This window comes from Papio anubis, chromosome 8 (assembly GCF_008728515.1).
Source record: "Papio anubis isolate 15944 chromosome 8, Panubis1.0, whole genome shotgun sequence".
Taxonomy (NCBI): domain Eukaryota; kingdom Metazoa; phylum Chordata; class Mammalia; order Primates; family Cercopithecidae; genus Papio; species Papio anubis.
The window spans coordinates 57342263-57354718 of NC_044983.1; the positions used below are offsets into that span (position 1 = coordinate 57342263).

Consider the following 12456-nt stretch of genomic DNA (forward strand, 5'->3'; position numbering starts at 1 on the left):
GAACTCTGCTCCATGTGATTCTAATGCGCTTTCTTCTTCCTCTTCATCCACTGGGATCCATCCTGCAGTCCTTTGATGTCACTGTGCCTGGCCAGCAGTGACACAGAGCTGGGTGAGACTAGCAGGCAGGTAGGGGTGGGAAATGCTACGGTATACAGTGTGCCTAAGGAGAACCTAGTTTTGTTTGGGTGCATTACTGGTTTTAATAGCAGTTAATTATCTATATATTAGCTTCAGGTGTTCCAGATGGAGGGCGAGGAGGAAAAGGGAAGGTTGGATAAAAGCATTATGGCAGGTGATACACTACGAGTGCGGCTGCTCTCCTGGCACTGAGCTCATGCCCTGCTACCTTCATCCTGGACCAGCTCCTAACGACGTGGCAGGGCTAGCGACGGGGCTCTCTGTGCTATTCCAGTACTTCTGAGGATCCAATGCTACCCCTCCACGTGGAAATCCTGCTTTCTGTCAGCGAACATCCTCTGCTGGCAGCTTTACTTGTGGTCTGTTCCAGAATCCCTGTGAGGCTGGGTTTCTCCATATTTCTGAGATAGATTTGCCTGCTGCCTCCTGCATGGCCTCCAGACACTGCCTGTGGGAGATGCCTAATCTTCGTTCCACACTCACCCACCTCTCTGTCACTGCTGACCAGGCATGGTAGCAGCAAAGGACTGTGGGATGGATCCCAGTGGATGAAGAGGAAGAAGAAAGAGCATTGCAGCAAAGAGGAAAGGCATGACTGACATTCATGGTATTAAGGAAAGGTGGTAGACTGGCTTCCCAGGCAGGATGTAATAAAATCACTCAAAATAAAACAGAATTTGATTTATTTTCACCATTACTAATATTTTCCTATTGTCAATATATATTTGATTTTTAAGTGAAAAAACATAAAAAATATGGCAGGAACTACCGCTCTAAATGCCACTGGACCTACCATTATATTAGAAGAATGAAAAGTGCTATAGGGAAGAGGTCTACAGGGCTCACACTAAGGTAATTTTCAGTAATGCATTTTTCAAACTAAGGTACTCACCAATTTGAAGTTTAAATAAATGAATATATTCAACAACTCACAGCACTGTCTTTTTATGGCACATTTTTTGAAAGATTAATTTTAAGTGAATTTAGGCATATGTGGTTAAAGTTAATCTTTAATTTGCCTCAGTATGCAAATAGACAATGTGTTCATAAACAATGAAGTGGATTGCTTGATTTGAAGGAGAGTCACATCTTCCATCATTTAAAAAAATTACAATCCTAACAATCATTTTAAAACATACCAATACCTGATTTTTTTTTTCCTTAAGAAACATATTTTACTTTCCTGCTCACATTGTCACAAGCATTACATAAATTAGCTTTGTAAAATGTGGAGTGCTCCATGGGCAGCAGTAGAATGGGATTTTAATGATAATGAGGAATTTGCTACTATTGTCCTGTGGTGTGTTTGACTGAAGATGCACTCTGGTGAAAACAGGTGTCCTAAATTATCACATGTACTACACTATGATTAGAAATCATGAAATGAAAAATAAAAACAAAGAGAATGTGTATTTCAACACAGCTAAAAAGCTCTACTATATTTGCTAAGACTGATGATATATGCTGAGCTTATTTCAATCACTAAAATTGCCATAATTAAACTTCTCTCTAAATCAGGCTTGTATGAGAGTCAGAAATCTTGTATAATTAACTTATCTGTGGAAGTAATCAGACAATAACTGCTGGTATATTTTAGGAACCACTAAAACTACTGTAGCTGTTGAATGTAATGACTATAATAAATCTTTAAGAGCAGTTATCTCATAACCACTTTTCACAGCTGCAAGGGTGGACGGGAGACAGTTTTTTCAGTTTTTCCTTCAGTTGGTTTAATTGTGGTATTGCTACATTTCTCTTCTACAACATGGAAAAATTACTAGGCCTAGTGGTTAGCTGGAACTGAACCACCACCTGTGCTGCAACATCTAGGCAGGTTGTTGTCAATGAGGAATACCTAGTGTTTCAGGACTGCTAAAGACAAGGCTAAAGCTTCTCCAGTGGGCAACAAAAAGACAAAGACAGCTCTAACTAGGCTAACCATGCACTAACTAAGTTCAAGACAGTGATGGCTTGATCAAGCCCATGTGCATCAGTGGAACGGACCCTCAGAGACTGAATGATTGCAACTTCATGACAGGTGTCTTTGCAGCCAGGCACTACAGTTCTCATCTCAATAAGATGGATGAATAAATTTTTAAAGGAAAGGACCACACTTCATACTTCCCAAGCTCACAAGCCAAAGCCATCCCTCGATTACTTACTTTCCACCTTCATGGATAGCCCCAGGGAATCTGGTGAAAAAGCTAGCAGAAACTTGAGGGGGATGGATTCGCTATAATGACTTCAAAAGCAAATCATCCCCAACTTCAGCACCTTACAACAGCCATAAACATTTATTCTATTTCACAAGTTTTTTGCTATATGGACACAGCTTCTTGTATACCCTCATAATGTAGCAGCTGGTTTCCTCCAGAGTGAGCAATTAAAAGGGATTATCATAAAAGCTGCAACATCTTTTATGAGTTAGCCTTGGAAGTCACACTCTGTCACTTCTGCAATATTCTTTTGGCCACACAGGTCAGCTTTATTCAATAGACAGAAAACTACACAGAGGCATGAATACCAGGAGGCAGGAATCACTGGGGGTTGCCTTCGAGGCTGACTACTATATAAATCTATCCCAGGAAAGAGCAGCTTCTGATGAAATGTACAAGTTTGTTATGTTTTCTTCAGTGCATTTCCCCATACAGGAGATAGAAATCCTACTGGCTTGAGGTGTAAGAGGGCAGAACTTGGGGTTGGCCAGGCAACTGAAATTTAGATAGTGAATCCCAGAAGCAAGGGAAAATTCCAGAAGCAAGTCTCAAAATCTGAGTATGAATTCTACTCAAATCTTTGGCAAACAAATAAACTCTGAAGGCACAAGACACCTCCAACCTTGCTGACCAGACTTTAAACACAGCAATTAAAAGCTAAAACTCCTGAGCAGAGATATTAGCTGCTTTACACTGTTGGAGAGCCAGATTTTTCAATTTGAGTCCAGCCAAGTTAACTGTCTACTACACACCAACAGTCCTTAGACAGAACAAAACAAATTCCAAAGTTGATATAACAAATTATATACACCAAACTTACTAGATATGCAAAAACATAGGAATTACCTGACCCAGTTTTCAACCAAAAATTACTAGATATGCAAAAAAATAGGAATCACCTGACCCAGTCTCAGAAAAAAAAAAAAAGGAGTCAACTGCAGCTGCCTGCCATTGTGCCCAAATATTGTTTATTAGAAAAATACTTCAAATTGTTGATTATAGATAAGTACAAAGAATTAAAGAAAAACATAGTATTAATGAGTAAACAGACATGGAATCTTCATAGTGAAATGGAAACTACAAAAAGAAGCAGTTGGAGATCTAAGTTGGAAAGAACAGCTAAAATGAAAACTTTACTAGATGAGCTCAACACAGATTTGAAATGGCAGAAGAAAGAGTCACTGAACTTGAAGACAGAATAATAGAAATGCAATCCAAGGGGAAAAATGATTAAGAAATGAACAAAGTTTTCTCTTTTTTTTGAGCCGGAGTCTTGCTCTGTCACCTAGGCTTGAGGGCAGTGGTGTGATTTCAGCTCATGGCAACCTCTGCCTTCAGGGCTCAAGTGATCCTCCCACCTCAGCCTCCTAGGTAATTGGGATTACAGGCACACACCACCACCTGGCTAATTTTTGTATTTTTAGTGGAGAAGGGATTTCACCACATTGGCCAGGCTAGTCTTGAACTCCTGACCTCAAGTAATCCACCCACCTCGGCCTCCCAAATTACTGGGATAACAGGCATAAGCCATCGTGCCAGGCCTAAAAATAAACCAAGTTTCATAGACCTGTGGGACATTTTCAAGCAGTCTAATATACATGTAATTATAGTCACGAAAGTAGGGGAGTGAGAAAGAGGATTAAAGAAATGAAGAAATGGAGCTGAAAAATGTTTAACTCATAAGATTGATGGGTAAGGCTTAAACAAGAACCCATCTGAAAATAACTTGAAATGTAGCAAATATGTTAGTAAACACTTAAAGTTAATTCATACTTTGACTTTTCTGTTTATAACTCTTCCTGCCCACCATTCAGGCTATTTGCATCTTATAATATCACTATCAGATGAAGGGGCAAGAATGAAAGGGAACGAGGTTAGTCACATTTTTTTTCATACTACAACTATTTAGTCAGCACCCCCTATCTATGGTTAAGTACCACTAGAATAGTGTGATAATTAATTAATTATATTTGTCAACTTGGCTAAGCCATGGTACCCAGATATTTGGTTGAACATGTCTGGATATTGCTGAGAAAGTATTTTTAGGTGAGATTAACATTTAAATCAGTAGACTTTGAGTAAAGCAGATTACTCTCCATAATATGAGTAGGCCTGATCCAATTAGATGAAGGCCTTAAGAAAAAGTCTTATCTCCTTCCAAGGAAAAGCAATTCTGCCTCTAGACTCAAGCTGCAACATCAACTCTTTTCTGCAGATTTTGGACTTGCCAGTTTCTATAATCACATGAGCCAATTCCTTATAATAAATCTCTATCTGTATCTATTTCTATATCTATACACATACACACATCCTATTCATTTTGTTTCTCTGGAGAACTCTATAAACTCTCATTAGTTTAAGGGGAGAAGGGTCGGTCATGGTTCCTATTCTTTATAAGCTTTTTGTCTAGAAATTAAAAGGAAAATTCAAAATATGTGGTAATAAAAAATCTGTAAGCACAAGGCATCTTGGGAACAAAAAGAGAAACACACTCTCTGGTCTGGGGTAGGAGATGGGAGTGCAGTCAGAGAAGGCTTCCTGAAAGATAGAACATCTAAGCTCAGTTTTAATAAATGGGATTGATAAAAGGGAAGTGGAGCGATTAGGAAGAGCATTTTGAACACAGGGAAGCCATAAGCAGGGGCTATCTCCTGAGATGCGTCATGTGCTGCACTAAGAAGTTTATTTTTTATCATCAAAGCAATAGAGAACTTTGTTCAAATATGTTATATACAGTTGTAAGAATCACAAGGAAAACTTCATTGAAGATTTTTTAAGTAAGAAAACTTCTGAATGACACTTGATTATTAACTATGTCTGTTATGTTCTTTATGATCACAGAAAACTAAGAACTATCCATATGAAGTACCAGTTGCACCAAGCTGATTTACTGACTGTAATACAGCCATCTCCACCTTTTTATAAGTTGCTTTGCAGATGTGATTTCTGTTAGTGTAAATGTGATTTGTTTTCTAGCGCCATCTGGTGTTTTGTTAGGGCACTGATTATGACTTTTTAAAAAAATACATAGAGTATCCAGGAAATCTTTAAATGTTTTAAAGACATGTAAATACTGTTTACACATATTCTTAATTGTAATGAATAATTTAATAAGATATTAAGTATAAGTCTAAATAAAAAAGTTCAGGAAAAGCCTACAATACAAATACAATTTTTTCTAACACCCACCCACCTACGTGCACACATGGATACATACAAGCAAAAACACATTTCCTTTGCTCTTCAAATTTCTTTAAAGGCTCACAAATCCCAACTGATAACTGATCTTTGATAATATACTAAATCAGGAACATATTGCACATTTTTGTGTTCGGTGAATTTGTCAAAGCATCACTTTTCAGGTTAGCGTGAATTCTTTTTTCTTGAGTCAGGATCTTGCTCTGTTGCCCAGACTGGAGTGCAGTGGCGTGATCATAGCTCACTGCAGCACTGATCCTCCTACCTCAGACGCCTGAGTAGCTGGGACTATAGGCGCATACTACCATGCCTGGCTAAGTGTTGGGTTTTTGTTGTTGTTGTTTGTTGAGACAGTATCTCACTATATTGCCCAGGCTGGTCTCAAACTCCTGGCCTCAAGCGATCCTCCCCTGGCCTTCCAAAGTGCTGAGGTTATAGGCATTAGCCACTGTGACTGGCCATAGATCTATATTTGACCTCTTTCACTCCATTATCCCACCCCTTATCAAACCCTACTAACTTTATATCCAAATATATGTAGAATTTAACCAGCACTTACCACCTCTACTCTACGTTGTAATCCCGGTCATCATCATGTCTTGCCTGGACCACTGCAATAGTCTCCTAATTGGTTTCCCTGCTTCCAATCTTGCACCCCTATATCTCGAATGAGCCTTTGAAAACATAATGCAATCATATCCATCTTCTGCCCAGAATCTCCCAATGGCCATCTCACTGGAGATAATACACAAGTTCTTACTTTTTTCTTCGAAGGCCTATGTGATTTGAACTCTTGACTACTCTGGTCTCATGCACTCCTACACTCTCCTCTCACACATTCTTTGCCAACAATCGCCTCCTTGTTAAGCCTCAAGCATGCTAAGCACACATGCCTTAAGGACTATGAAAATGCTCCCCAAGTCTCAGAACTCTTCTCCCAGACAGTGGTGCAGCTCAGGCCCTTGCCTCTTCAAATCTCTGCTTAAAAGTCACCATCCAAGAGGCCTATTACACAGCAACACCTCCTGCTCATTCTCTTTTCTTTTCCTGCCTTATATTCCTTTTCACACTTAACACTGCCTGTTATATTTTAATTTTTTTAAAACTACATATCTAGCCCACTCTCTTCCCTATACACACTGAAATGCAAGTACAATGAGAGCTGTGACTGTTTTATTGACTGTTTCAGGCCCAGTGCCTAAAACAGAGCCTGGACATCGTAAGTACTCACTATGTACTCAATAAATGGATGAACGCAAATGACTGTTTGAATTTGACATCTAACAAGCCATTTTTGTATTGGATTATTTTGTGGTTCACACATTTTGTGACCGTGGCTATGGAATATGTGGGAAAAGATGACATCCAGTGGGGAGAAACTGATATCGCAATTTTATCTAAAACATAAAAACAGTCTGATTTGACTTTTAAGTAACAGATGTCTGCAAATGAGGGCCTATTTTGCCTTAAAACATTTCAATTTCTGTTATTATGAAACTAAAGTCTGATGAGTGAAGGACATTCCATTTTTTTACTACATATTCCAGATACGTAATGTTTCCCTTTCCCTTTTCCCTACCATATAACAGCACCATATGAATCGATTCGGTAAAAAATACATGGAATTTACACAGCTCACAATTTGCTCCAACAGATTTTTAATAAATCTGTGATAACATTGATTCATTATTTATTTTAATTCTGTCTATTCCTGTATTTCCCCCTTAATAAAATACTTTAGTTACAAACATATTTTGGTTGGTACTGATCTAAAGTGCTAATTTTAAATGGGGGGAGAGTGACAAACCAGTCAACAGAAGCTGTTGCAATGATTCTCCTTGCAGGTTCCAGAGGTCCCAGCCCCTACACTCCCCTGGCAAACCCCCTTTAGGATCAGAGTCCCTGGAGGTCAGACCTGTGCACCAAGGATACCTGGCAGTGCAGGGGAAGGTATGGGCTGCTAAGGCTGGAATGGGAGGTCTGGAGCATGAGGGGCAGAGATGTGAGGAGCTCACAACTGCAACCATCCTGTGAGCAGCAGATTTGGGGAGGGTTTGCAAGTGTTCCTGTTTTTCTGCAACAAGCCATGGCCACCATTCGGACTCCCTGTCCCTCCCTTTGTAAGAATGCATTACAGTGGACCTCCCAGAAGCAAACCAGTCAATGTGTAAATGAGAAAGGGCTCTGTTTGGTACAGAGATGTGCATGGGCTGGGTACAGTGTCCACAGCATGAAAAAAATGTCCAGACTTCCACCATGGTCTAGTCTTTGACTTTCTCTAACTGTATCTTATACACTCTAGGCTTGTTCAGGTGCTCCAGCTTCTTGGGCCCTTCTCTCCTGTCTCAGGACTTTTGCACAAACTGTTCCTCTGCTCAGAGTGCTTAGGTTTCCCTAACCTCCTGGGACGCCTTCTTCCCTGACTCACAGCCCCTTCTGCCTACGGCATGCTCTCCTGCTTTGTTTCCTCAGAACTCTTACCACAATTTCAGTCTGTGTGTGTACTGCTGGTCTCCCTATTGGGATGTGAGCTCCCTGAAACAGGAACCTGGTCTGTCTTGCTCTCACCTGCAACCACTTGTCTAGAACAACACCTGGCATGTAGTTGGCACCAAATATTTAAGGGGATGGAGTGTGTTTTGAGGGGCAAAGATCAGGAGTCAGTTTTAGACTTGTTAAGTTTGAAGTGATTATTACACATCCAACACATTGAAGTTATCAGGCAGACACCATGTAGACAGCTGGACACACCAGTCTAGAGTGCAGCGAAAAGACCCAGGCTGTGGGTAAATTTGCCAATCTGTGGCATACAGAGGCATTTAAAGCCATGAGATTAGATGAGATCATTAAGGGAGTGCGTGTATATGGGGAAATGCTCTGAGGACTAAGTCTGGGGCACTCCAGTGATTAATGGTCAAGGAGATGAGAAACATCCATCCAAAGAGCCTGAGAAAAGCAAACAGTAGAGAGCAGGAGAAAGACCAAGAGAACGTCATGTCCAGCAAGCCATGTGAAGGGAGTGTTTGAAGGACAGGAAGTGATCAAGTTTATCAAAAGCTACTGATTTGCCCCTTCTTGCCTTGTATTTTCTCATTAGCATGTATCACTATCTATTACAGTTATATCCTAAATATATTGGAAGATCCAGGAAGTAAGACAGCAGACAGTTTGTTAGAGTATGATGATCGAGCTAATCTCAGTGATCTATAAAACAGAGCCAGCGAACAGTTTCTGATATTGAGGAGAAAACTTCAGAATTACACAAATTATTTACAAATGCATAACTAAATACTAGAAAGAAACATCTAAGGCCAGGCACAGCAGTTCACACTTGTAATCCCAGTACCTTGGGAGGCCAAGGTGGGAGGATCACGAGGTCAGGAGTTTGAGACCAGCCTGGTCAACACAGTGAAACCCCATCTCTACTAAAAAAATACAAAAATTAGTTGATGTGGTGGCATGCGCCTGTAATCCCAGCTACTCGGGAGGCTGAGGCAGGAGAATTGCTTGAACCGGGGAGGAGGAGGTTGCAGTGAGCCGAGATCATGCCGTTGCACTCCAGTCTGGGTGATAGAGCGAGATGCCATCTTGGAAGGAAAGGAAGGAAGGAAGGAAGGAAGGAAGGAAGGAAGGAAGGAAGGAAGGAAGGAAGGAAGGAAGGAAGGAAGGAAGGAAGGGGGGAGGGAGGGAGGGAGGGAGGGAGGAAGGAAGGAAGGAAGAAGAAAGAAAGAGAGAGAGAGAGAAAGAAAGAGAGAGAGAGAAAGAAAGAAAGAAAGAGAAAGAGCTAAAAGAAAGTTAGGAGTGGGACTTGGGGATATGAAGTAGTAGGGAAGAGGACTGCTGCTATTTATTATAAACCTCAACTTTTAAAACTATATCCTTGTACTACTTTGACAAAAATTAAAAACAACTAGTTAGAAAAACATTTTCATGAACTAGAGGCCTACTTCTCAACTTGTGGGCTGTGAAATTACAGCCAGAGGCCAGCAACTCCATATGCTCACCAAGTGTCATCTGCACACCAAGCAAGGTCTTATGAACCGTATGTACAAGATACATATGTACATACTGCTTTCATCACTACAAATTAAATTAAAAACATTCCTGAAACTGTAATAATATTCAATCATTAAAGGTCATATCATTCAACTGATACTAAAAATAGCCACTATTCTATGATCATCCATATACTTTTTTAACATTAAAAATAGTTCTTCACTCTGAGTAAGTTTAGGAACCCCTGTGAAAGCTGAACTAAAATACTATAGGTTATTAAATTTATGAGACTGCCTTTGTAATAAACGTTTGGAAGGCAGAGATAATTCTTTCTACATAGCTATAACTACGTTTCCACGTCTTTCCAACAATTCAGAGTTCCTTGAAAAAGATATCATGTTCTAGGAATCTTTGGATTCCTACACTTAGTACAGTTATTGACATACAACAATAAATAATATTTAATGTATCTTAAGTGCTTTCCCTGTTAGCTATTGCTTTAAGCACTATATGTATATTTTCATTTTATTACTATCATGGAAACACAGCCTTCAGAAGTTGGTACTCTTATGATTCCTACGTTACAGAAGAGAAAACTGAGGCACAAAAGTTAAGTATTTTTCCCAAGGACACATGAGTGTGAATGTCAAAACTAGAATTAGAAGCTATTTAGAATTAGAATTGCAATCTCTTTCTGTGCTTTGGCTCTTAATGTTTATGTAAAATATTAGTAAGTGGTAGATGATAAAAACATTGAAATAACAAACCTAGAAGCAAATTCTTCTAATTAGTGACATAAAATAAAATTATGTTATTCTTCGATGGAAAATAAAATCATGTTATTCTTTTCCCCATGTATATTTTAAAGGCTGTTTATTTGACAATCTCACCTTTTGCTTTTTGTTCTGGATCTTCTGTTGTTCTATTTGTTTCTGAAAATTAAAGACAAAACATAGTAAGTACTATGCAAGTCACCATTCAGTATCTCAAAATATAGGACAATATTTAAATGAATTCAATAAGTATAATCAAAGAAAAATATATTTGATCATACAATTCAATTTTCCTAAATCCTGAATTCATTACAAATGAAGTTCATTAGAAAATATCAAGATTTGGGCATATTTCAATTACTTATACTAAAAGTCACCAAGCACTGACTAGGCACCAGTCTAAGTACTCCTTGTCTATAAGGTAGGGGAGTTGGAGTGGGTGATATGCATCAACTCCAGGTGTCTCTAAGGTTCAAAGATATGTGGGTGGGGAGAAGCCATCATTAAAGCTTGTTCAATGTTGTTATTGTCTCTTAAAACCAGAAAACAACTTGAATAATTGATATCATGTGCTTTAAAGGAATGCAGCATGTCACACTGCTTGGAATATTAGTCTGCTACTCTAAGGACTTCACATATACACAGATGATCCATTGGGGGAGCTTGTGCTGATGCCCAGGTGAGAAGCCAGAGATGAACCCAAGACCCCACCTGTGTCAGATGCACTAAGTAAATCACAGTCAGTGTCTCTCCCACAAATAGAATTACCTAGGACAGTGACACCCACCAAGAGCCTAGACTAGCCAAAGAACATCCACCCCTCACAAGGAAAACAACAGCATATGAGCTGACCATGTGTTTTTAACCTCATTTGTGCACCTATAACTTCACATCAGGATGAGTGTGCAAATTAGGATCTAGTTAATTTTCAAGGTAATCAGTTGATTACAGCCCTAGTAGGAACTTATCTGTTCTTTGGGTATTTCTAGGAACACGGGCGTATGCATATGGGTTGGAGTGGGAACAAGGCAGAGTCTGGGAGACTGATAAAAAATCAGACTCTGTCCTCTCCCACAGAAGCTGCTTGAGGATGTCAGTGAGATCAGGGATGCAGTCAAGTGAACATTGACACGGATCACTCAATTTGTTGGTATGGAGTTTCCCACATTCATTCATATAAAACATTTCAATTTGGGGAGATGAAAAGTAAATCTGAGGCTGGTTTTAATGCAGGGAAGGGTTTTTTATAAGTCAACTCTTGTTCCATAAGAGGAAGAAAGGGGAACTAACTTTGAAATCTAGTGTACCAGGCTAAGTGCTAAGCACATAATTTATGGATTCTCTTGTCTTCTCACACCCTTGGAGAAGGTCTTACCTCCCTCTTTGTGCACAGGAGAAAATAGATGGCTGAGAAATTAGAGTCCCCAAAGTTATCAAGGCCAGCAGTTTACACAATTCCAAAGCATACGTTCTTTCCACTGAACCATTGTGTACCTTTCTTCAAAGAGAAAGAAGGGGACAGAGAAGTGCCAGTCTTGACTTTTGCAAAGAGTTGATTTTATAAGGTTGACAGCACATACCTCCTGGGCAGTGCTGCAAGAATAATGCAGGATTTTTTTTTTTTAAAAGGACTTGTAGATCTTGGTAGAATGTTCTAGAATTTCTGATCTTTTTAACTATAACCTCTTTATTATAAAGTTAGGTTGCTGAACTAGACCATTCAATACCATTCATTCAGCAAATATTAACTGAGCACCTAATAATGTCTGCCTGGCACCCTTGTAGTCATCGGATATACAGCAATGAAGAAAAGCATTAAAAATCCCAGTCCTGAAGGAGCTCTTTCTAGTGGGATCAGCATTACCTGCAGGAACACTGCAACCCTCCATATCCCCCAGTCATTGCATATGGCTAATGTGATTAGAAAAATCAAGCGTAAAATGCAAGTTTCTAACTGGACTAGATAGAACAGGTGGGTGCTGGTCATGAAGGGGAGTTTAGGGCTCTCCACAGATCTTTCCACTCTTGGGAGGGAAATAAGGAAGGAGGAGTGGTTTGAACTGGTCACATTCCAAATAGAAGTGGAAGGTGCTGATCCTGATGTGGGAGGGCCCTGGCCAAGTCTCCCCACG

At 39.6% G+C, this 12456-nt stretch overlaps 1 protein-coding gene across 14 annotated transcripts in view; it reads right to left on the reverse strand.

The window, feature by feature from the left end:
• The window catches only part of ASPH (aspartate beta-hydroxylase), a 220937-nt gene that overhangs the window by 104883 nt on the left and 103598 nt on the right, over window positions 1–12456 (reverse strand). For all 14 annotated transcript variants that reach the window (XM_031669577.1, XM_003902799.3, XM_009213094.2 and 11 more), the window contains one exon: window positions 10442–10483. In XM_031669577.1, coding sequence (XP_031525437.1) covers window positions 10442–10483 — 42 coding nt within the window. The remainder of the gene's footprint in view (window positions 1–10441; window positions 10484–12456) is intronic.